A 26,532-nucleotide genomic window follows, 5' to 3' on the forward strand; every position below is an offset into this window, starting at 1 on the left:
TATATGATGTCTTTTGGTTTCTAACATATATATACTCAGGTATTTTATCCTGCTGCCTTTTTGGATACTCTAAGATTTATTCTTTTTTTATAAGTGGCAGGCATAAACCCCTACATATTTAAGGAAACATATACAAATATATTTACGCCTTTAGAGGTCACTTCAGCTTTTTGACTGTCTTTCCAAATTTTCTAAGGAGCACATCAAATAGTGAGAATGTTATTGACACTTTACAGAACAGTCTTTAAATAACAGTATTTTGAACTAGCCTGTCTTGCGTTCTCACAATGTTTTGAGTTGCTTCCCTTATTCCGAGTTTTCAAAATTTGACTACTTCTTGGAAGAATATTTAAGGGTGCTCAAAAACCAGCCTCTACGCTCCATCATGACAGTCAGCCAGCCTATGGGAACCTAACCATAGATTACTTTTTCACTATGGTGTGTATTTTTGTCTTTGTTTTTGCCTTCACAGCCTCCTTAGTTAGTTTTACCACCTTGCTTAAGTAGCACTGCAGTGCTAACTTTTTCCTACTCGGGCATGAAATACCAGTTTTCTCAGACAAAGTGTTGTTTGCTGATACAATTTGTCCACTTGGCTCTATGCTTTCTTCATTTATTCATTGTAGAGTTTAGACCTCAACCAAAGAACTTGTACATTGATATTACAGTGTCTCATTGACTAACTTTCATTCTATTGATGTTCTGTGACATTTACAATTTAAACTGAAAACTCCAGGTAAACTACGCTGTTTAGTTTTTATTTTCTTTCACATGGAATTCCTTTGCACTGCCATGAAAGCATACCTGTGGCTGGCCTCAGGCTGACCTATTCATACATCCCTGCTTCAGTAAGATTGCATTGATCAAAATTACTTCATGTGGCCCATTTGGATTTTAACAAATTCTACCTTTAAAAAAAAACTTATTCATTCTTTAACAATACAGAATTTTATTATTTAAACATTAAAGAATTACTCTTGAACTAAGCACTGTCTAGATTTCTCCCAGCCCCTAGTTTTAAATTATCTTAAAACCTTTACTGCTTCTTCCTCTCTCTTCTCTGCCATCTCTCAGATGCTTATCATCCTTACCATGCCTGTAAGCCCTTCTCTGCCTTTGGCCACCACATTCATTAAAAACAAGAATTAAGCTATTCTTTCTTCCATTAATTATCCATGACTGTTAACAACCACTCAAAATAGAAAAAGACCAAAAGATCTTGGCAAGTTGTGTTATAATATTCTTATCTCAGAACAATAACCCTACAAAAAATGCAATATATAGCTAAGGTAAATAAATGCTCATGGTTTTACTTCCTAGTGGAAAATGCTTACAACTAGTATTTCATTTAAGCAAAATTTCCTATTAAGTATTTCTGTTGTGTGGGTAAGGTCTTCAAGTATCAGTTCCCCCATCCCAAAACCACCACTTGCTGCAGATCTTCAGTTCCCCTAATCAAGCAGAAGAGAAAAATCTCACCAAGTCACCAAGTACCCAGTGTTCTTGTTTCCCTGCCAAAATGTAATCTTCTGCTGTCCAAAAATCAGCTACCAGATACAACAAGAAGACAGGTTTAGTCATTACAATACCAAGACCATTTCCCTCCACAACACTAAAAACAGTATGTTGAATTAAAAACTACACTTACTGGCATGAGTCCTCCTTTTATGATTTGGAAAAAACACAATAGATCTATATAACGATGTGCAACACCCCTCTTTTCAGTAAGCATTGTGATCAATAAATGATGGATGCTAAACAAAAAAGATCATCTAAACAATTTGACTTTTTGAACAGAAAGACTGCTCTGTATAGTACACACTTTGTGTATTTCAACTTCAGTACTTATGATTATGTCTCATGATTCAGATTATAAAATAGGTGTTCTTTTTTTTTCCAGAAATGGTCAAAATTACGACATGAGTTTCTGCTCAGGGACAGAAGGCATGCCAAGACAGAAGAGTGGACTGTCTGACTAACTGCACAAAAGAAACTTCCATTCCAACTTGGCCCACACAGATGTACCAGTAAATATCCCTCCTCTTGTTTTTAAAATAGTGAGAAACTGCTATATGACTTATACGTAGTTTTCCACAGTTGTTTCCTCTTTGGTGCATAATTTAGAAGAACATTATACATTTTGTATTGGCTCTTTTTTATATAATATTAAATATCAGAAACTCAACTTCAATATGAACTATCAACTTACAAATATTGCCATAAGTCTTGCTTTTCTTTTCTCAGGCAAAAATTACCAGTGAATATTGCTACAATGCAATTATAAAATTGCTGACTTGAAAGAGTAGTTGTACAAGATTTGAATAAATTATTGTGAAGACTATTCCCATCATGCATAATAAAATCATTTAACATTGCCTCAAATCACATTCTAAATGTTTTCAAAATTCTCCTGTGATATTGAGAATGTATGTCAAATGCTCACTTTGTTTTATCCTTTTACATATCTATCATGTCTATTAGGAAATCAGGAAATGTTAATTTTTATGTTAGTGAGGAGATATAGTACTGTGTACAAGGAATACGTAAAATGTATCCATTTATTTGGCAGTTACTTGTTAAATGTCTGTTTTTTTCCCCTCAGATTAGCTACTCAAGTTTAGTTTTTCTAAGTCAAATAAAAAAAAATACAAAAACCAGAAAGAAAAAAAATGGATCTTTGTTCAAACCTCAAATCTGTTTTGTTTTCTCTCTTTTTTTTTTTTTTTTTTTTTTTTTTTTTTAACTGTTTCTTTTGTGGTTTTTCTAACTGGAAATCTTCGACCAGCTAAAAGCTTATGTGCCAGAATTTCTGAAGAAAATCCATACTCTGTTCCTTCTTAGGAGACACAAGTAACTTTTTAGGCTAAGTTATGCTTTCAAAACACTCAACAAAGGAGACTCACAAGTAGAAGTTACCACAGTCATTTCACTGAGGCAAATCATACAAAAAAAAAGATGATATCCAAAACCATGGCTTGATCAAAAGGTTTCCTGAAGCTGCTGTAGCCAGAAGGTGGGGGTGAGAGGGGAAGTAAGCAAAATATAAACCAAGACCAACAGGGAGAACAAAGAACGACGCAGTCCAGAATGTTAACCAGTGACTGTTTGACCCCTCAAGTGATGTAACATTGATTTAAATGACATAAACAGTCCTCCCAAAAGACCTGATCCAAAGGTTATTGGCTTCAGTGGAAAGATCTTTCATAATAGGCACCATTTTTCTAAGGATCCTGTTGGCTGTCGACATTACGAATCACTACAAAATACTAACTGTGCATGTGAGACAGAAAAACATGAAGAATGATCCTAGGGTGATAAGACACTTGGATTTCAGCCCAAAGAAAACCTGATTCATTGTTTTTTACAAAATGAAGCTACGCCACCTGGCTAGATAGTCTGACTCAAAGTATACTAAAAACCTGGGAATCAGGACATATTCTTGGATGCAAGGACTGCATCTGATAAAATCTCTGCCAGCTGAAGCTTTCTTTTGCTTTCTAGGCAAAAGACTGTCACATGCCCTCCATTCACAGCTTTGTGAAATTTGTTTTCATCGTCTGCAATTTTTTTAAAAAACTAAAATTATAAAATAAAATGTTTTCTTTTTGCATCACATGGAACAACTCATATTGGTCAAAACAAAAATATCCCTTTCACTGTTAAAAAAAAAAAAAAAGAATAATTTAAAGTTATTTTTATTCAGCCTGTTCAGATGTCAAGCTAAAAAACGTTTGTTCACAGAATCCTATTTTGGAATTTCTAACTCAGGCTGCATTCATTAGTCTTTGTCTAATATCTTGGTCTAAACTGTGATGCTGAAAGTAGAACCAGCTTAGATTTCTGAAGAGTTTCATCCATTAAGAATAGATTGTTACCTAGTTTTTTGTATCATCCATTTTTTTGCAATGACAATATATCAACAAAATACTGGCACAAAACAGTATATCCCCATAACCACAAATACTCCAAGGAAATGCACAGAGATGCACATAAAAAATATGGAAATTTAGCATACTCATGAGAAATGCCTAGGGTGATTGCAGCTGAGGGCATGGAGAGAGATATTACTGGCATTACTTTTCACTGTATAGATGCTTTTTCTACATCTTGTGCTATTGAAAAGAAACTTATGACTGTTATTCAAGCGGAATGGACAGTTCTGACTCTAGTAAATTCAAGATGCTGAATGCAGGTTAGATGCTGAGAGGATCAAATTAGAAACAGGAATTATAAAGACAGTATCAATACTGCAATCCACAAACTCTTATGTATTTTTTTAGAAACACTTTAGCACCTGTGTCATTTATTATTAGGAAAAAGTCATCCCAAAATTTTCAGCTGGCAACTGAATACATTTCAATTTTGAGTACTTCTACAAATTCTGACTTTCTGTCCTCTTAGTATTGACAGTCTAGTGAAATCCTAGTGACAAGGGATTAAATCCGGCTGTGGGGAAAGTAGACTTAAGAGTCCATTTGTAAGACTGTTTTTCTTCCCTTCTCTGTGAACCAATGAGACTACAGTGAACGGGACAAGCACTATGGTATAAAGAGGAGAAAGCTAGCAGGAAAACATTGGGAAGTAGCAGAGTTCAAGATTCCTGGCATCACTGGTCTGAGTCTTGCTGAGAGAACAGCAAATCACCGAGAGGTGGGGGAAGTTCAAAGAGAGCTGAGACAGAGCAGAGAGACACATTTAAAAAGGGGCAGAGTGCTCCCATTCAAGCAGCATGGCAAGTATGGCAATAAAACTATCAAGGAACTTGTTTCTGTGTATTTTTCTTCTTTACATGTTTAGTACACACTTCGAACTTCCACTTGACTGAAGAAAACAAAGACTAATGAATGCGCTCATACAGACTAGTCATCATTACTGCAGAAATGGTATTTTACATTTTTGACCTCGCACTTACGTTGCTACCATCATAGGAGAAGTATGAGGTTAAGCATTTGAAGAAGCAGCAGTGAAGCATCATCTTCATTGCAGTATTGTTCTCACCACTGTAATAACAGTGACAGGAAAACTCATTTGCAGAAAAGGAAGGAGACAGGTTACTAATTCCCATCATAACTCCCTTCTCTGTCAGACCTCTGCTTCAGCCTTAGTACTGGCTACGGCCATACAGCAGGCAGGAAGAAGTTTCTTGTTGAAGGCTAGCATCAGGACCCAGTGAACCTTACACTCTGTTGTTCACACAGACTGCTCTTACCAAAATCTTTCAGTCTCTAATTCACCTTTGTGAACATGGAAAGAATACCATGCAGTTTACTGATCAACAGTTAGTCATCTCAGAAACGCTTCATAAGCATGATGTATCAGTGTTAATATCTAACTGCCTGACCACTTCAGGGCTAACCAAAAGTTAAAACGTTGTTAAGGGCTTGTCCAAATGCTTCCTAATCACTGATGGGCTTGGGGCACCAACCACCTCTCTAGGAAGCCCGTTCCAGAGTTTCACCACCGTCTTGGTAAAGAAATGCATCCTAATGTCCAGCCTAAATCTCCTCTGGCACAGCTTTGAACCTTTCCTAAATGTCCTATCAGTGGAACCTAGGGAAAAGAGCTCAGCACATCTCTCTCCGTGTCCCCTTTTCGGGAAGCTGTAGAGAGCCATGTGGTCACCCCTCAACAACCTTCTCTCCAAACTAGACAAACCCAGAGTCCTCAGCTGTTCCTTGCAGGACATCCCTTCCAGCCCCATCACCAGCTTTGCCCTCACCTGGAGACATTCAAGGACCTTCACATCCTTCTTAAATTGTGGGGCCCAGGACTGCACACAGTACTGAAGGTGAGGCTGCACCCGTCAGAACATCTGCCTAGTATTCTCTCCTGCTCAGGAAGCAATATCTGAAATTCCTCCTAAGAAAATTTGCTAAGATGGTGATAAGACATGACCTTTCTCTAGGCTGAATTCTTAGACAGAACAAGGTTAAGGTTTCACTCTGCAAAATCCTAAACTCTCGTAAAGACCTGCGCAAATATTACATGAGCAACGTATGCTTTCAGAAGAAATAGGGAACACATATGGAAATTTAATTTAATACCTTCCCAGAATATGAGTTTTTTTCTTCTTGACTTCTTATGGAAAGCAAGTGCTTTCCTAGCAGACTAATTAAACCTTCCTCCCACTGTCTTCACTGGATTTGACTTTCAATCACTGCTTGCACAGAGAATTACATTATATTAAAAAAACAACAAAACAATTATTTTTTGACTTAAATATTTTCTTTTAGCCTATACAAAATACTCGTAAGTCTATGTGTGTCTGAAGAATACTTTTTCTAAGTGTAACCTTCTGCTTGATTTACTGTCAAGCTACAGGTCAGGTAAAATGTGTCATTTTCTATGAAAAGAGATACATTGTCCTAACATGTTACAGTGATCAACCCGAGCACCTGTAGTCTTCAGAGGGTCCAACTTTGAAAGATTTGCAAGCAAGAAGAAGGATTACCATGTATCAAAATACAAATACTACGCATGATGGTTCGAAGAAGTGTTGACTAAAAGAAATATCCATACACTGTTACAGAAAAAAAACCCAAAACATTGACATTGAAAGTTAATGTCCAGAGCCTTACAACCACCTAGTCATCAAGGTAAAGAAGCCCTCACACAAATTGTAGTCTAGCAGAAGAAGGAAGATTTCAATAAGAAAGGAACAAACTAGATGTAAACATCAGAGGTTCCTGTGTCAGGGAAGTGAAGCAAAAATCACTATGGTAACCACTAATTTTAATTCTCAACCTAACGATCATGCGAGGAAATAAAGAAAAAAAGAAATACCATTCTTATCCGGTGTTTAAGTGAATATGAAAATGTCACAAAATGGGCATTCTTACTTACCCAAAAATAGCAGCCTCCTCCTTATATAAATTACTCTTTTTCAGCTAGTGCCCCAAAAAGTTACCATTAAAGCAAGAAACATCAGTTCGGTAAAAGTTAATGAGTAGCTCTTTAATATAACCGATCTGTTTCAGTTCTTTTTTTGTCTTGGGGACACTGAGACAGTGGAATTTGCTTTTTCATTTGGAAACAATATTTTGGGAAACTTTAGCATTTACATTTATTGATGGTGTATCAGAAACATAAATGCTAAAAGTCCACCTTTGCCAATGTGATAGAGACACTCTGGTCTTCCTATGATTTTTCCAGGCATCACTGATTTTAGATGGTATAGAAACTGGAATGCTAACAATCTTTCTGCATTCAAGTCCACACTTCTGAGAGAAATTTCCTCATCAGAGAATTTATCTTTTTGTGGTTTTTTTTTTTCATTCAGAATCTGTCACTATGCAATGTTCCATTAATTAATGAAAATATTCAATAAAATTATTTTATGCAAATAACGGTTAGTCTACAGATTGATTATTCACATTTCACTGAGCGAACTTAAAATTGTGCTATTTACACCAATCTGAAGATAAATTGCACAGGGTTTTTTGCTTGTCTGTTTATTATTGTTTTGTTGTTGTTGTAGTTGATGGTGATTTTAATTCTGTGATTGGCTAAGATAATATTACTGGTGCAAATAGTATTTATATTACTCTCTCTATATATATATGCCAAAACACTATTAAATGCCAAAAATATTTTGCTTAGATTAACATTTCTGGAAATACTCTAACCAACCAAGTCACTGACGAAAACATTTGTTGAAAGTGTACATGAAAATAATATATTCTGCTTTTTCTAAGATGACAAGTTTTAACTTAAGACAAAGACACTGCACTGCAGATGCAGATTTGGCTTTGGAACCAGCTCATCAAGTTCTGCTCCTTCTGAACCTGAGTGTAAGCCAGAATAGTGTGCCTAAATTGCTCATGGGTTTTGAAGCAAAGGAAAGTTACTTAATTTACATTTGATAACTCTGTGAGTCCCACAAAATTCTGTGATACCTGATATGTAGAAGAAAAGTCCTAACCTGGAGCAAAAATAAATGATGTGCAGATGTAGTTCCACTGCAAGGCCAGGAGCCAGGCAAATATCACCTACAGAATTGTAAGTAAATCTGATTTTGGTATGAATTCTATTATTTTTCATGTTATATTTTTGATGGAACATGAAAAAGAATTAACCTGGGATAATTCTGTGTTAATGCTATGTATTTTAAAATGCAGTCTATAGTACTCAGACAGATGGAACTAATGTTTTACTTATGAAAATACTGTTAAAAATATAAGCTGATTAACTCATATCAAATGATACTGTTCAAGTTACTATATAAGTTAAGCTTTAGGCTTTTCATTTCAAATTGTTCTCTCTCTACTGGGGCCATATCTGAGACTAATAACTACCTGTGTGACATAAGATTAAGTTAGGATGGCCTAAACCATGTGCCTTTCATAACACATGCGTGTATCTAAGAATTCCCCTTTTCCAAGTAGAATCAACCAGGTGCATTTCTCTCTTCAACATCTTATTCCCATTTAAAGAAACTATCAGATGTTGGTCATTTACTAGGTTCAGGACAGAGCTCCAATTACAGCACATCAGGCCAAGTTAAAAATTATTATTTGCTCACTTAGGATCTAAATTAAGTTCCACTCAATTCAGCAAGACTTAAGCAAATATTTCAGTCACAGATATATGTAGACATGCTAAATAAAAACCCTTTGCTGTCTAATTCAGCCAGTGAAGAACACAAGGAGGCAATAGTTTAACCAAGAGGACAGCAAACCACCGGAAAAAATAGTGTCTGCAATAGAACTAGATAATCAGAGAAATTGAACAAAGTAAATTAAATTAATTATTGCAATAATTACTTTGGCATTATATTTTCAGTGCAGGCATGTTCTCCCAAAGAAACTGTAAAAAATGCCTTTGTAAGTGATAAACCGCTAACTTGTGTTCTGTTCACCACTCAAAAAGCACCCAGCTAAAACATTTTGAAAACATAGCACATATGTATGCACTATTTCTTTTAATATCACTTTATCTGCTCCTGCTAGATTTTACAAGAACAAATACCCATTCAAATGATACAGGTACAAACACAAGGTGTTTGCTATGATTTTTCTTGGATATGCAACTGATTTCATATCTGATAACTCATGTGAGACTCCTTTAGATCCAATCTCACATCTTTTTAAAGTGTATCAGCAGGATATTTTCCTTGAAAGCTCTATTTTTCTATTTTTGCAGCTGCATGGGGAGTTGCCTGTGAACTTAAACTATACATATATACTGGATATAGATTCAGTATTCAAAAATAATTGCATTAACAATTTTGTATGTGAATGTTGCTTTGCATATAGAGGAACAAAAGACAATAAGTTTATACCTCTTTATATGGAGATAAGCCATTAAAAAGTATAAAAGAAAAAATTAACAGAAGGATAAATATTGAGGCTAAAATTTCAGAGAACATCGTTAGGCATCAAAGAATCTGTAAATAAATAAATAAATACTTCAGATCTAGTGCACATTCAAGTCATGTTATTTTCTTTAATTACCAAGTTATGTGCAAAGCAAGTGTTAGAAAATAATGTGTGAAAAATATATACAGTTGTCAGAATTTGGTACACAGGGCCTTCCCTCTCTTCATTTTAAGTGTCTGAAAATACTGTCTTTTTGGCTACATTTGTTACATTTGCCTTGTTCTTTCAACCACAGTTACTCATTCTCACCTCCACCACATCTTTTCTATGCCCTCAGTTTAAACGAATGACTTGTCCATGATTCATGTGCCCAGACTCCCCATGAAATAGCAGAGATCTCTGACAGGACAAGAATGAATAGGTATAGGCAGGGGCAGAGGATCAGCAACAGGCTCTTAAATAGACAACAGATTAAACTCTGAGTAAATCATTACCATTTAACATCCTAGCTTGTAGACAGGGAGTGAAAATAAGACCCAAAGAAAAGTCTTTAAATGGCTTCACTGAGTCCATGATTTTTCCCAATATTCTCACTTTTTCTCACAAGTGACATGGAAACACATTTCAAGCACCTAAAGTTACCTAAAAGTACTAGTGCCTTGTTCTACCCAATAACTCTTTTACCTTTTGGTTTACGTTGTAGAATATGCTTATTAGAGCATACCTCATATGCATCTACATAGGACCATGTAAGATCAGTTTTTTAAAAACACAAATAGATTACCTCTCCATTTTTCAGGCATAGCAAAACACTCTGTCTACTCAAGTCAGATATTTGCCAATTAAACAAACTCTTTTTTTTCTGCCAATTTACAGTACTTGGAATAACATCCGATCTTACCTCTCCATTTTCCAGAGGATGGATCTTGGAATAATAAGAAGTGCATATAACTTCATCATCTTTTATATAGGATGGAGTTCCAGGACGGGGATGAATGTTGTAGCGTGTCAGGCACTCACTGTCTGTGATAGCATAATACTGCCATGGCTGATAGTCTACGCCATCCAGTGAGCGCTCTAATATCCAATTCCCAGGTCGAGGTGAGTTAGCTGCTTTCACAATAACATATGCAATCTGGAAAATCTGAAAAATAACCAAGTTGTTAAAATAATTGTAAATATATAATTATAAATTCATTTCAATTTCTTAATAGTTAGTGAACTAGGAACAGTACATACGATAATGTTTGATTTTTTTTCCCTAAAAATGCAATATGGCCTTGGAGTCCACCGAAGGTCTTTACAGAAATAAATTCTGCATTAGCACTTCTGAAAAAAAGATTAGTTGCATTAGGGCAGAAGAGACTTTGAAAATAGAATTTAAAAGCACTCTAAATTCCATATAACTTAGTAGGTAATTGCTAAGCTGCAGTTTCAGCCAAATGTTTGCAAAGTTTGTTTTCAAGTATTTTCAATTTGTAGAAGTGGTTTTGTTTCTATATGTGTATTTATAGATGTATACTTTCTGCAATGTTTAAGAGTTGCCAAACTGTTACAACTTTATTGCTGTTAAGAAAAAACATAGATTTAAGCAATTGAAATGTAATCATGTCATGCTGAGATCATTCTATAAAACATTCTTGTTTAAATCACATCACTCAGCACTGTGGCCATAAATAAGCTTTATAGGACAGAGACACAGCAAATATCCCTATAAACAGAATGTAAGCATGTAATCAATGCTCATTATGGTCCACTTCACCTGCCTTTTCAAGTGATTTATCAAGGTTTCTTTCTGTTTACAGGCTTGCTGGAATGCAAGACACAAACAATACATTTGCGATTGCAGAATGACATATGTTAGTGATGCCTTTTTTTTTTTTTTTAACCTAGTAACATCTAGATGCTACAGAGGTAAAACTGAAGCTAGGGCAAGGAAACACCTATTTCCCTTTGAAAAGCAGAACATACAGCAAATTAGTGTTTTTAAGATATAGTGCTGTGAGTCTGCACACAAGGATGCCAGAAGGAATCATGGAGAAAACAGTGTTGATTTAATACTTAATGATTTCTATATCTGAAAGTCATTGTAAAGAAGCTGCATGATTCAGACTTAGTCCACACAAAATCTGTTCTGCATATTTAGACAATCAATAATGCAGGTGGATGGAGGTCCTGCAGTAATCAATGAAAGACATAGTAGGAAGACTTGAATTGTTTTTCTAATAACCACCAGTATTATAATAAATTAAAAACTATGTTAAGTAGCAGAGCACTGCAAATATTACAGTACATTTGATGATAGACGATGAAAACGTTGATCTCCAATTATCATTCCTGCCTTCAGTGTAGATGCCAAGAATGTGGTAAGATCCACAATAGCTTCAGTCAGGAAGTCAAATTGCTAATAACCAAAGTATTTCAGTGAGAATAATAAGTGGGTGATGCTGTATTTATTTTGACCTGAAAAACATGTGAATAACTGTGCATTCATGGAGGATTATCTCAAGTTATCAATATTTTTCTTCAATAAGATAAAAGAAGATCTCCAGAGACAAGAAGAAAATTGTAATTCATTCTATTGCTTCAACAGGAATCACACAATCACTTGTCCTGTTTCACAAATGTTCTTTCCTCTCTTGAACTCATTTATAGAGAGATTCCACTGTAGCCACAAATAAATATAACTACACTGAATCATAGTCATCAATACAGTTTACAATAAACAGAGAGAAACACAACATTAATATACCTCTCTAAACAGTGTGTGTGTGTGCCCCAGTTAAGTAAGCTCTTTGAAATGAAACAAAATAGCTGGAGTGTTTAATTCTTTATTATTCACTAAGGAAGGTAATGAGCAAAAGGTATATTTTAAGGAACTAGTTTATCATTGTCCTTTGCATGAGTAAAGAATTCAATGTATTATAATGTAAATTGTTTTTTACACTAGCATGATCTAGTTAAGCCACTTACACTCTTTGAGCTCCAGCTGTTTGAAATAAGTATTTCATTATAGGGTACTTCTAAATATTTTTCTTTTAATTTTAAATGGGTGTTTTATCTCAAGTTCTCATGATAAGACTATTCCTCATATGTTAGTTGGATAACAACTACGGTTAAATACATTGCTAGGGCTTCTACCATGGAAAATCTCTGGTTTAGGACATAGCTGACAACAAATTCATAATCTTATGTGTGCATTTATAGTTTCCTTTGTGGAAATCCTAAAATAAAAAAAAAACACTTCACAGAAGAGTCAATGTTAAATAATATCTTTAGCCAAAAAAAACATTTAGCTCTGCAAACATCTTGGATACATCAGCTCTGTGGGGCCAAGAGGTGTAATCAACAGGAAGTCTTTTTTCGTTTGCTTGCTTTGAAACACTAGGCTATGTGGGAGAGCGAAACCTTGTGCAGATACTTTTCAAATTAGAGCCCTATTTCAATAGCATTTCCTGCACATTCTGCTGAAGATTGGCTTGAAGTCTCATTTCTTACCTCTGGATACCATACCGTTTGACTGCTGTTTATTATGTACCTTTGGCTTTGATTATTTTTAGCACTCTTTGTAAATGAAACTGCAACAAAATTTTCTAAAAAAAACCCACAAACCCAAAAACCAGTAGTACTCTAGGTCATAATGGGGTGAATATTATCTCTCTTAATCAAACCTGACATGAAAAAAGCTTAATGTAACTAAGAGAGTACACATTAAGGGTTGTTTTTAATTAATTTAATTTTAATTTTTAATTAGTTGTCTTTGATTAATCAGCCTGATCCAGATGACCAGCACTGTCCTAGCTTCTGAGAATTCCTGCAGTGGCTTCTGCAACACTGAGCTATTTGCAATGCAGTGACATGAGAATCATTTTCTTTTCTTTTCCAAGTTTCTATTCACAAGTGGAACTGAAGGACTGATTTGCATAAAACAAAATTATTTCCTGGATAGACAAATAGAGCTGGAATGAAACACAATAATGTTTACATGTTGGTAGGCTGCTAATGCTCATTGCAGTCAAGAGAAGATAAGCAAGCACATGCATCAAAAACATGGCCTGGTTGTTATTCCTGATCTTTCTGACTAAGGCTAGGCTGAAGAAAGTACAGGATGCTAATCCATGTTTCTTAGAAACACCTTTTCTTTGGTGGACAGCTAGACTTGCAGAGATTTAGCACAAATCAGGAAGACTGTTGTCCCACCTTAGAGAGCTCCATTAGTCACTACCAGCTCATCACAGTCTTATGACACAGACAAGAAAACAGGTGTATTCCATGCTTTGATGTGCTTTCTAAACAAACTGACAATAACAACTAGTGGAGAAAAAACAGACTAAAAATAATGGCAGCTGTGTGATGATTCTCTAAGTAATGGCATGGAAGCAACATTGACTTTCCCACTGATTCTCCAGGTACAAGAGTAACCCTTCCTTTACTGTGGAGTTGCAGAGCAAATGGTGTTCTGGTTATGGTATTACAACCAGATAGAGCTTAGTGGCATGAGAATACTAACACCAATAAAGTCTAATGTATCACTGAGTTTTGCTGTGTGTGTTTCCACAATCATTAAAAAAAAAAAGTAAATCTAGTCAGCTTTCTGGAGCCAAGTTTCCAAGTAAATTGTAACACTGAACTTCTATTCCCACAGAGTAGTTGATGCAGCATGCTGGCTTACTTTTCAAATAGCATCAATAAGCTGACAATTGTCAATTGATGTAATAATTATGCAATCTTAAAGCACATCTGGTTTTGTACAAGTCCAATAGAATTTAACCTGAAGACCAAAGTTTGCTGATACAAATGTGAAAATGGAGCAATACCAAGCTGCCTAGTAGCATGTAATAGTCCATGAACACAGCTGCCACAATGCAGCTCGTGCTTTTTTCTACTTGCTCTGCTCATAGCGCAATTATGGTAGTGGGAGAGTAGTAGTCTAAATAGTCCTTTAAGCCTTTCCTAAATTACAGACAAGATAATCCTCAAGATGAGAAACACAATGAGTCTTGGGTCTCATTTTCACTGGTAATTGTCTCAGCAGTGAGATCTGTGAAGCACATATTGTGAGGTGCAGTTCCTTAAGGTATAGCATTGTATCTTCTTATGAATGCCTCATAAAACATAGAAAAGTGCATCCTACTATACAGGATAATTTGCTACACTAATATTATTCAGATAGAGCTGAAGTGAATCATTAATCTGCACAGGGTTTGCTAGTGAAGCAGGAAATCTCATTGTGCCTGACTCCCACCTGTGCTTCCATTTAAAAAATAAAACCTTCAGTTAGAAACAGTTCATGTAAGTCAGAATATCATCAGAGAAAAAATACAGTACCACACAATTCTATAGTATTATTTCCATTTCATTTTCTCAACAGAAGAATGTAATAGCTCTAATGGAGGCTTCCATCAGCAATCTGGTGTAAACTGTGTATCTACTTATTTATTGTAATTATATTATGTTGTTGATTATTATTCCAGTTCATTGCTCAAGTAAACATGGCATTCTTCTATCGAGAAGAGTGCAGAATTTCAGCAAGGGTTTCTTTCCTTACAGGCTGGCATAATAAATCTTGTTAAAACTTGGGGCTTTAAATATCCCATAGATTCAGTTAACCAGACATTTGAAAGCGCTGTTAGGATCAGCAAAGCACTGCAGACACCCCTTGTCCCAGTGCGCAAAATCTATTTGGATGTCCCAGCTGAGCAAGCGCTCTCAGAATGCCAACAGGGGGCTACAACTCATTAGCAGAAGCAGGGGAAAGAACATTTTTGGACTGTGTAAAACTTATTACAAGATGTGTTAAGGGGATTGTGTAAATGGATGAGACTTAGTATCGAACATTTAGGGGAGAGAATAAAAGTGGGGAAGGGGGGCAGGGTCATGGTGAATCAGGGAGGAACAGGTGTAAGACAGAGGAAAAAGGAGGTAAAAGGAACCAGTTGACTAAATAGTCAGCATCTTTGTCCTGACCTCGATCACTGAAGCCTGTCCTATTTTCTCATTAAATCCTGTTTCTGAGTATCTTCCATGAAGGTGTGCTCCCTGTTTTGAGTGGGTATGTGTGAACAAGAGTTAACTTCAAGCTCAAAAAGCCAGCAGGTAGAAGAGGTCTCAGTACCAGCAATTAGAGTAGGGCTGCCAATCTCCAAGGCTGCTCTGTTTGGGTGTCAGCAACAGGGGACACCAACGAGATCTGGGGCCAGCTAGTGATTAAATTATCTAAGGCCAGCTACTCTAGTGTTACATATCATGTATGCACCCCTAGATAGACACACACTCCTAGCAGACTTCAATCTTAATTAGCTGGAGAGGAAAAACAGGGTGAGGCAGCCTGTGCAGTGTCTGGGTGAGTGCTGAGTGTTCACTTGGGTGCCAATAGGGCACTGGGGTCTATTTATGTTGCTCTGTACAGCCGTGTGTATGTTTCCCTCTTTCAGAATATGAGCTCTGCCTTGTGACAGTCTGAACATGAAGACAGAGCCACAGCAGCCTCCATCCATCAGGCTACCAGATTCATCATGTTCTAGTGCCTGGGATGACCAACAATCAGGAATCACAGATCTAAGCAAATTCTCAACGCAAAACAGTATTTCTTGATCATTAACTTCTGTCTTCACACTCATATAAAAATGATTGTTACATATTCAGGACATCCTGCATCTCAAATTAAATATCACATCTGCACTATTTTTCATTTTGGAATAGCTTCTTCTATAAGTTTTAGATATGAAACATACAAAATCCAACTCCTTCTGGTAGTGAGCTAAAGCAGAGGGCTTGTGAGTTTGTGAAACAGCTCCTGGTGTTCTCAGAGACGGACATCAATATCTTAAAATTCTATGTGGTCCATCATCTTTCAGTTCATATATGCTGTTAGGGATCACTGTTTGCATCTATTATTTATGAAAGAAAATAGACAGGTTTTATGCAAGAATTTTCAAACAGTTGGCTATTTAAGAACAACTAACCTCCTCATTTTAGTCTCACAACCAACTCAGAAAGCGAAAAATCCTAATTTAGAAATGAAGTGGACCTCCAGATTCCTCAAACAACCACCTAACATGTAGATTTTTCTATCACTGTCCTGAGAGACAGTGGCCATGCTTCCAAACACTTGGCTCACAGTTAGAAATTCTGTAATTGAAAATGTTGGCATGGGGGGAAAAAATAATAATAATAATAATAAAAAATATGCTTAACAGGATTCAGCTAATATCTGTTTAGAGAGCTGAACAGCTCCCCGCCATGCTGCAGTTTGCCTTCTAATGACAATGTCTCTCCTGTTCATCTGAGCTGCTTCCAACTGAAACACTGCTACCAGATGGGGAATTTGGGCTGAAAGATGCACACACTTGATTCCAACATAGTATTTTTTCCACAGTGTTGCAAACAGTTCTGGTTACTAGCTAGCAGGGCATCATCTGCCCCAGAAAAGCTGTAGCTATGAATGCTATGCAAAATAAGAGTTCTACAGCACCTCGTGGTAAAAATTGAGAAACATTTTACCATAACAAACCTTGAACAGCTCTAAGGTATCTCCAAATCAAGCCAAGTTTCAGTTAGAAATCTTCCATATTTTGTAATTAGACAAAAATTCACCCATGTACAACACTCAGTCCCATTCAGTTAATACCTGCAGAACATGCATTAAAAAAAAGACGACTTAAAAATACCTCACTGTAGAACAATCTCAGCTTTCTCCCTCCCCTGTATGTAAGTGCTAGAGAGGCTCAGGTTCCTTTAAGAACATTTTCTTCTTGAGAAAAATAGGTCCTTTATTAATGCCTCTCAACTTTTGCTCATGTTTTAAATAAAATATGATTATAACTTGTGTCATTTTAAAAAATAAATAAAAGCAAAATCTATTTAAACAGTGCACTTTATAAAATGTCAAACTCTAAAGCTTTCAAGTTGTCCAGATGTTGAATATCTAAGATACATTAAGCCAAATGGAGGGAGCCACTACCTGTAAGCTTCTGGCAATGTCAGCTTTGTTCTTTGTAATTTTCTCTGTTGGTTTTCTCCATTACACAGTTGTTTGTGAAGGCCTCAAAAAGAATAGCTGCCTTCCGCTGACCATTTTTGCTGCTCATCATTGGCCTAGTGTACACCAGAATTGAGGGCTAAAGTTAGTAATTTCTTTTCACAGTGCTTTCAAATAATAGCAGAAAGCAATTTCTTTTCTCTTTATTTCCTAAGGCTAATCACTTCTTTCCATGGAGAGAGTATGGTGAGGAAAGGAAAATTGATGGAAATGCCAATATTCAAACATTTCTTCTTCAAACCTAGACAACAGGAAAGAACAGAAAAGGTGGTTCTTCTATTTTGGTGCTAAAACACCGAGAAGAATATAATAATCACAGCCATTTTTTAGGCTCCATTTGAAGTTCTACAGTGCATAAATCTTACAACCAAAGCATCTTAAAACTATTCTAAAACTTCTCACCTGCTTCTTAATTTCTCATTTCAAGTCATTACATTCTACTTCCATGATGAAAATATTAATTTTACATAGATTAATCTATTTAGTCAGATACAGTAATAGCATATCAGAATCTGTTTTTCCTAGAGAACGCTTACTTTTCTTAGAGAATCGTAGAATGGTTTGGGTTCTAAGGGACCTTTGAAGATGTAGTCCAACTCTTCTGCCTCAGGCAGGGACATCTTGCACTAGAGGCTGACTGTTCGGTAGCTCCCAGGGTCTTTTATTATTATTATTATTATTATTATTATTATTATTATTATTATTATTATTATTATTATTATTGGTGTGATATTCTGTTTTCTCAAGTTGCTGGGAACCTCAATGACTGCCTTGACTTTTCAAATATGATGAAGAGTGGCTTAGCAACTACATCACCCAATTCCCACAGGGCCCTGGGATATATCTCATTGAAGTTATACAGATTTCCTTTTTGTACAACAAAGAGCAAGTTCATGCTGCACTAATTGTACCAATCTCAAATTAATGATATTTTTCAATGTTATGGTTTCTGGCTTTTCTGCAGAATGCTAAAATGTATATAAATAAATACTAGTTTCTTAGTGAGGCCAAAAAAAAAAAAAAAAAAAATCTATCTGTTGCCCATCTTGTAGAGAGGGATACAAATAAAAATCTAAAACCGTTGTACTGTTAGCATAGAGCATCTTCTGCATTAGCAACATTTAAACCTTTAACATTTCCCTGCTGAAACCTTCACAAGCTTTTCCTTTGGGTTCTCTGGAAAAAGAGATGTTATTCACCATATATAATGTACGATAAGAGACATCATCTTAAGGACCTGGGATTTTGATTTGATTTTAATTGTAAGCTGTTTGAGGTTAAGATCATTGATCTGAATGTGAAATAGGCATATACTAATTTATACTCATTCCCTGAACATGACACAATGTTGTCTCCATCTCAATCTGGAAATATTGTGCAATACAAGCAACTTGAATAATGAAAACCTGAATAAAGTAGTAACTTAAGGCTTCAAATTTTAAAAAAATAGAGACTTTCATTCCAAAACATTTTCAGTCTATTTGTTTGCTTCTTTCTTTTCTTCACTTTCTTTTCATATATACCATGCTTCATTTTTTTAGCTAAACAAGGTAGTGGTTAAAACAGCTTAAAAACATATTCTGGAAGTGTTTCTATGCTGTCTCATGTCAACTAAACTTTGGAAATTTCAAAAAACAGACAACTAAAAAATAAAATGTAAAAGAAATGAGATTCTAAATCCAAGTTCCAGATTAAAAAAAAAAAAAAAGTGCATACATATTCAGTTTTCATTTTAACTTCTAGTTCTCAATACTTTTTAAAATTATCCTGAGAACTGATTTAGATATGGATATGTTGCTGTATAGCATAGCAGGGTATATATGGAATATAAAAAGTGAATTATGAGATGAGTAATTCTATGATTCTATCTCACATCCCCTTTTTACAATTAGAATTTCCTTATGAATAATTAGAAGACATAACAAATCAAGACTCATAACCATGCAAAAGGTTTATCTTCACTATGAAGTTGTATGTTCTGTGTAATAACAGATCAAGTCTCTGTTTTTCCATATTTTGCAGCTGGAGAGATCCACTAAACACCCTTCTTTAAGTTTCTTCAGTCACTTAGTCCACATTAGTCCAAATCAAACAAAAAGAGCTACATTAATGACTGTTTTTACTGACTAAACTACGTCACTGGTAAGCAAGTCCCAAAATACTTCCACAGAGTATGTGACCCACTGCACATGGACTTCATGGAGCACAGAGGAAGAGAGAGAATAATTTTGCCACCAATAGATTTGATGAAATGAATATATACACATATTCATTCTTCATTGTTCAGAACAAGGGACAATCTTATGCAGCCCCAAGGCCTATTTAAACATTTACTTTATTACCATTAGTACTTTTTCCTAGGGCAGTGTTAGATCCACCAACAAATCAAGACCATTGCACACATGAGAAAGAACTCTTGGGAATACAGGTTCAGTGGTCTTGATCAAACTCTGACATATTCTGCACATTATTAAGAGTAACAGCATTTTACGCTGTGCCATATACATGTATCTGGATGCTTCTACATCCTGCTAGCTTGCAAAAGGCAATTAAAAACTACCTTAAGCACATCTCATCAAACCATCATATAAATACAAGTGTACCGCTGCAAAGCACTACATGACATTTAAATGACAAGGTACTTTCTTGATATTAGAAGTTGCTCTTACTTCCCAAGATCTTAATTCACACACAAAACTCTACAAAAAAACAAACTAGTCAATTAATAACCTATCTCTGCACACATATCCAGCTGTCCTTCTGTTACCACAGTTTTCATGTGTACTACAGAATCTTGTTGCCCATCTTGCAGCATAGACCTCACGTTTCGACAGAAGCACCATTTCATGACCACCACTGTCAGCTGCAAAACTCATTTTTTCAAGTTAGCTTTTTATTCATCATAAACTATTCAATGACAACATATTTGTTCAGTAAGGACTGCAAAATCTGTTCAAGACTGAAACTCCTATGACCCCATTATTTGTCACACCACCATTTTCACAGGCTCTGTAACTTTCTTTATAACCAGAACTGCCAATAGTACAAAATGAGAAGAAAACCCGATATTCACGTCAGAACACATCACTCCAGATTCAAAGGTTATAATGGAGTATTTAGGAACTATATCCTGAAACTATTTACCTGAAGGATGGAAAGGTGAATAGTTCTCTTGGTTAAAGCCAAAATTAGAAAAGAAAAAGTAGTATGTATATTTATTGTAGTCAACCAGGGAAAACGTAAGGCAAGTAACCTCAGAATTTAAAACTATAAATTCTCAAAACTTTTAAAAATCTTTATCAGCATATATTATGAGTTGAAGCTGAAAGGATTTGCTTACTTAGAAATCTTTCTGACTAATCATGAAGCAATAAAGTTATGGTCTGATTTAGTGGGGAGCATAAAAACACCTGGGCAAAATAAGCCTGTGAAGATTTATTGTTAATACAACTACTCAGCCTAGCTAGCAGCACTTTATATGTTGGGTATTACAACTGGTCATTCAGGATGATAATGGCTTCTTAGCATTTCAGAATACATTGAAGAGTACTCCCCCCATGGATTATTGCACTACTCATGAAAAACTTTCTTTTTTAATGCTGCAGGAAAGTCACCTTGAGTAACTTCATTAACACTTGTTTGTGAGAACCTCTGAAAGCTTAATGCAGCAGACTCGACTGGAGTTACAGCTGGTATAGATGTGCACTCTTGAGCCTTAGCTAAGGAAAAAGGTCATTAATTTTTCTTTAGGCTTTTGTCTGAGTGACATCAATGTGGAAAACTATTCTGAGACAAGAACTGAGTGCTGGATGACATCTGTCACCAGTGTGACATTCATTCCATTCAAGCATATTCTCTCCTTCTCACAAAGAGAAAGCCAGGTGGAAAGCTGCATAACAAAGTATACTTGCTAATAGTGTATAAAGTAGGTAGTTCTTAAAAATATTCACTGTGATGTCAAAATATTTACTATAGGTCTGCTTGCTTTCACAATTGCTAATAGTTATGTTTCCTAGGTATGTTTGCTAGAAATCCTCACTGGTTTATTTGTGTGGTTCTTGTTTCTGGTTTTCCTCTTTGTCTTTTTTTTCCAATCATTTCATTGTAAACTAACTAATATCCAACAGTTTTGCTTTGGTTAAAAATAATATCAGAAGGGTAAAGCATGCTTTGTTTCATCCTATAGATATCAGTCAATTGTGAAACTAAAGAAATGAAGGGAATTACTAAAATGTTCAAATTCAAGTCTATGAAGGTAACAAAAATGAAATTAAAAAAAAAAAACACAAAACCACTAAACAATATTATAACTAACACCTAACTATTATACATGTGTAAAAATTGGCTGAGCACTTTAATAAAACAGATCTCTTTTTTCTTTTTTTTTTTTAATATATATTAGTTCCACAGTCTCATTTTCATGGTTTTACTTGCATCTGTTTTGAGCTGTCACTTTAACAGTTCATTACCACTTAGTTATAACTGAGACAGAAAACTGGACTTAGGATTATTTTTTTTTGAGAGAGAGATAATTAATAGTTTGAATTCTCAAATGTTTACATTACTTCAAAACAGAATGATTCATGTGCAAGAAACAGTAAAAACAAATAGTCAGGATGACAGCTCTATGTTGCAGGCATGGACTGCAGCTCATAGATCAGTATTTTATACTTGGAAGTTTTACAATGAGTTGAAGCCAACGCAGAGCACCAGCTGCTCTGCAGAGAGGCGGACCTGTTTTCCCCACCACCCCCAGAAATATGTTCCTGCCCCCTCCTCCACACTGGCATTAAAACCCCATGCAGCAAGCCAAATTAGAAAATTGATCTGGCAGCAACCTAACCCCCTAAAAACAAGAGAAGGCTCAGTTTTCAGTATCAAGGTACTGATCTGGTTCAATACACGACACCACAAGTGCCGGTGCCAGAACAGGGGAGACTGGAATGTCTCCCTTCAGCCAGTTTGGGAAGGGGGATGCAAAAGCAGGGAACAGCGATCACGGGACTGCAGCATTACAGCCTGAACAGACTTTGCTTCTGTTCGCATTTCTCTCTTTGGACAAATATTTTTGAAGATGGACAAAACAGACTGGCATTTGTTGGTGAAAAGCCTCAGTTTGGATTAATTTTCATTTCTGTTAAATTACTTTCTGGTTTGAGGATAAAGAGAAGCTTTAAGATTTACCTTTACAGAAACTGTTTTGAATGTGTCTCAGACAGCTGAAGCACATAATTATTAGTAAAAGAGAAAAAGAAAATATTAAATGAAAATCTAAGCAAAACATTTGGACATAGATACAACTTTAACATATGAAGACCAACTGGCACTTAATTTTACTAATCTGGTTCTCATATCCCAAGGCTAAACAGTGTCATTAATCTTCTGTTTATTCCTTTAGCCATTCTGATATTTTATATCAGAAGTTATTCAATAGAAAGTTGGCTATACTTCTTTTTTTTTCCACTGGAAAATGTATCTGATATTCCAGAACAGAGAAAACATACAGCAAACATCTGCTAATGATATACTTAGTTCCTATACCACTGTGCAGATAATTTATGAAACCTATTTTAACATGGCTATATATTCTGATTCCTTATCTACTGTATGGTGAACTATTATGAGATAAAATAAAAAACTATAAATCTATATTAAAAGAAGCAGTGTTGCTGTGAAATACATTGTTCAATTTACCTTACATTTCACTGTGTCTGTACGAGTGACTTCAGTCAATCCCTAAAGGATTAGTTTAACTAGATCTAATTGTAGGGTTTAGCTGTAATGAGAAAGACCCACACAACAGGTTCCACTAGTTTTTTGAAACCAGACAACAGGGAGAGGGTTCCAGAATCCAAAAATCACATAACAACTTCTAAATTGCCAAGATTCAAAAACCTATTTCTTTCTTCTTTAAGAAGAAAATAAATTGAACAGGGATGCAGACTGAGTAAATTCATGGTCTCTGCCACTTCATTTGCAATATGACACAGTTCCTAGATTGTATGTTTTCAGACTAGCTTTAGAAGGGACAGTGAAACAACATCTCATTTACTAGAAACACGAAGAAATGGCTAGTCAGAAAGGACAGCTTTACTTATGAGACTACACAGGTATTACAAGCCAAACATTCCTATAGCAATCTTCTTGTAACCTCCTCAGTCAAACACCAGAAGGAAGAAGACTAAAAAACAGGCAGAGGAGTGGCGATGGAAATAGGAATTTAATTGCTCTTATAACCTTTAATTAAAACCAGCCATTCTTTAAATTAAACATATCAGGAACAAGTATTGTGTCTCAGTCTGGCTGCACACCTGGGCAACATCTTCAACAGGGTTCTGCAAGACAGTACTTCTCACGCTTGCCTCAAGTCATCCTTGGCTAACAGACACGTGAATTCTGCTGCTGTGTAACTCTCTGAAAGAGAATAGCAATCCCCCAAGGGATCTGGTTAATGTTGTGCGTCAAGGGAACTGACAGCTGAAAATAATGTTTCCTTCCAACAGCTATCAACACAGCACTGTCACACTGGCAAAGTTAAGGAGCAAATTACAAGCAAGGTGCCACAAGCAAGGGGTCTTCACAGGATGTTTATCCTCTTATTATACCTCCTTTGTCCTCCCACAAAGGTCAGGAATACTGCACTAAGACATGGGAGACTACCATCATTCTGGTGTAGCATCTGATAGACTTAACATAAAATCTGGACTCTCTTCAGACACAGAGGTTACAAGGGCACATCCACATCAGCTTTTTAGCTCAGATAAGAACCATGCTTTTGAGGTGAATCTCCCAGCTGTCCCAGTTTAACCTGCTTTGGTTCACACCATTAATATATCATGGATCTCACAAACTGGATTCCTTTCAGATAAGAACTAAGCCAGGAGAACGTGTTTAGACATACCTGATTCATTCTAGCTGCTAATGGACATTCAGCCCATGGTCCAGAATAGAGCTTGTCTGAAGTCAATTTCCTGACAAGTGAGCTGGGTCCTCAGCACCAAATAAACACAAGTCCTCTCCTAAGGCCATCCCCAATCTCTGCTACTGTGACACACTCTTTGTTAATGTAGGAAAAATTGAAATAGCAATATTCAGTTTTTTCCTCAGTTGGTTTCCAAGTTTATTCAAATGTTCAAATTGTAGGTGATGTTTCACATTATGTATAGTAGTCCTCAGCATAGCAGCAGATGTATAAATGCATTGTGTATTGTATGCAACCCAAAATTCAAGCTTTAAAATAAACTCATTAAAATAAATCGATAATTATAAAGCTCCATAAAGAAATAATGAATCACAGTCCACACTGTGCATGTGCTACCTGTAACTCAGCTGTGAAGTATTACTTTCAGAAATGTATTATATGCTATTTCTGATGCTTGTAGCTGTCCTACCTATAATAGCAAAGAGTGAAGATGTACTTTCCATAGGACCCTTCCTCCCTAATGATTTTTTCTTCAGTTTGGTGCACGTACAGGTTCTGTTTCCCTTCACTGGCAGGAGGATTTCTTTCCTCCCTTTAAGCTCATACAATAGACTACCACACTGAGCTTTTACAACACCAGTCTGAGTCCTATCCTGTTATTTTCCTGTCCCAGCCTGAATCTCTCTATTCATCTTGTCACAGTTTCCTAGTTCTCTCATGTCTGTCTTTTGCCACAGAGTCACTTCGTTGTACAGTCTTGTGTAGAGAAAGCAAAAGCAATCATTCAGTTTTGTGATTCCTTTCCTCTTCCTAGCATTATTCTTGTTAAGGATACATGATATATGTTTGTAACCACGCACACATGCGTTTGTGTGTATTTCTGCTCATGGGTATTAAAGTGCACCAGATAACAAAGAAATCTTTCAAAAGCAGATCAGAATCCTCCATTAAAATTAATTTGGACCATACAGAGCTATAAAATAATGAATTTAATATTAGCAAAATAATGTTGTCTACTTTTCATAAATGCTTTTCAAATTTTTTCTGATCAAGTCAAGCATTCTTCTCCTACTTCCAGTTATTCACTTCTCTATGTAGTTTCAGAAATGCCATTTCCTAAAATATAACATGTGCCACTCAAAGAGTGAAGTCCATGAGTCTGAAAACTTAGATTCTAAAATGTACTGAAATACACTTCAGGAGGAATGAGACTGCAATGATTTCTACATGGAGCCAGAACACAATTTTTAGACTCCATCTTCCCTTCCTAGAGAGGAGAGCAGGGGACAGGATGAAAAGACAAGGTGAAAGAGCTGGACACTATCAGGGCTTAAGGAACTTGAACCCGATGAACTGCAATTGCTTTAAAGAGAAATCAATTATGAGGTGCACCTTATGAGATCTTAGGAGGCTCTAAGGAATGTCAACTACCTTTTTTTTTTTCATCAGAAATGTATGCCTGAAAAGGATTACCTGGAAACTGAACTGATCCTTCACAACCTCAGGCAATTAAGGTCTACTTATTAAGTCCAGAATTTTCTTCCAAAACATTAACCCTGGATCCACCCGAGTTCCACATATCTATAAGTCACATAAAATATTCCAGCACCATTTAAAAAAATATGAAGTGTATAGTAAAAAAATCAAAACCCACATAAATATGCTCCCGGAACAAGCATCTTCACAATATCAAGGGTATTGTCAAAGTCTTGTTCCCCACAACAGCAGGGAATTTGTTAATAAAAGTGTCCTGATGTGTGCAGAAATCAGGAATAGATGGGCTGACCAACTCCAGCTGCCAACTGTTTTTCCTGTGTATTTGCCAATTCTCTTTAAAGATACTGTACTAATCTTCCACATCACTGTGAAATTAAACCAACTGAGGATTTGGGATAGCATGAGTATAAGGAATATGTTCTCCCTGAAAGTCTAAGCCTTTCTGTTTTGCCAGTTCCCTTCTCAGCACCTCTTGAAGAGAAGGCTTATTTTCTGTCCTGCTAAACATTGCACTCCCTGGCCCTGAATTACTTCTGTTGCACTTGAACTGCCCACCACCATTAAAGCGAAACCCACAGACCCTACACAAGCAGCAGCAGTAAGAAATGCACAAGAGCAGACAGCTTCTCTTGGGAATTTGTGAGTGATTCGTAGACACAACCACCTAGCGCACCGATGAACCCACTTGCCAAACTCAGATCTGCAGTTCCGCTTTCAGCAGCTCAACCTCTCATTTTAACCTCCATTTAAATTCA

General features: G+C 36.1%; 1 protein-coding gene across 2 annotated transcripts in view; it reads right to left on the reverse strand.

The window, feature by feature from the left end:
- The window catches only part of LAMA2 (laminin subunit alpha 2), a 359,087-nt gene that overhangs the window by 235,441 nt on the left and 97,114 nt on the right, over positions 1-26,532 (reverse strand). For both annotated transcript variants that reach the window (XM_082048323.1, XM_082048322.1), the window contains exon 4: positions 10,219-10,461. In XM_082048323.1, coding sequence (XP_081904449.1) covers positions 10,219-10,461 — 243 coding nt within the window. The remainder of the gene's footprint in view (positions 1-10,218; positions 10,462-26,532) is intronic.

The sequence above is a fragment of the Streptopelia decaocto genome (genome assembly GCF_964273445.1).
Source record: "Streptopelia decaocto genome assembly, chromosome: 3".
Lineage (NCBI taxonomy): Eukaryota > Metazoa > Chordata > Aves > Columbiformes > Columbidae > Streptopelia > Streptopelia decaocto.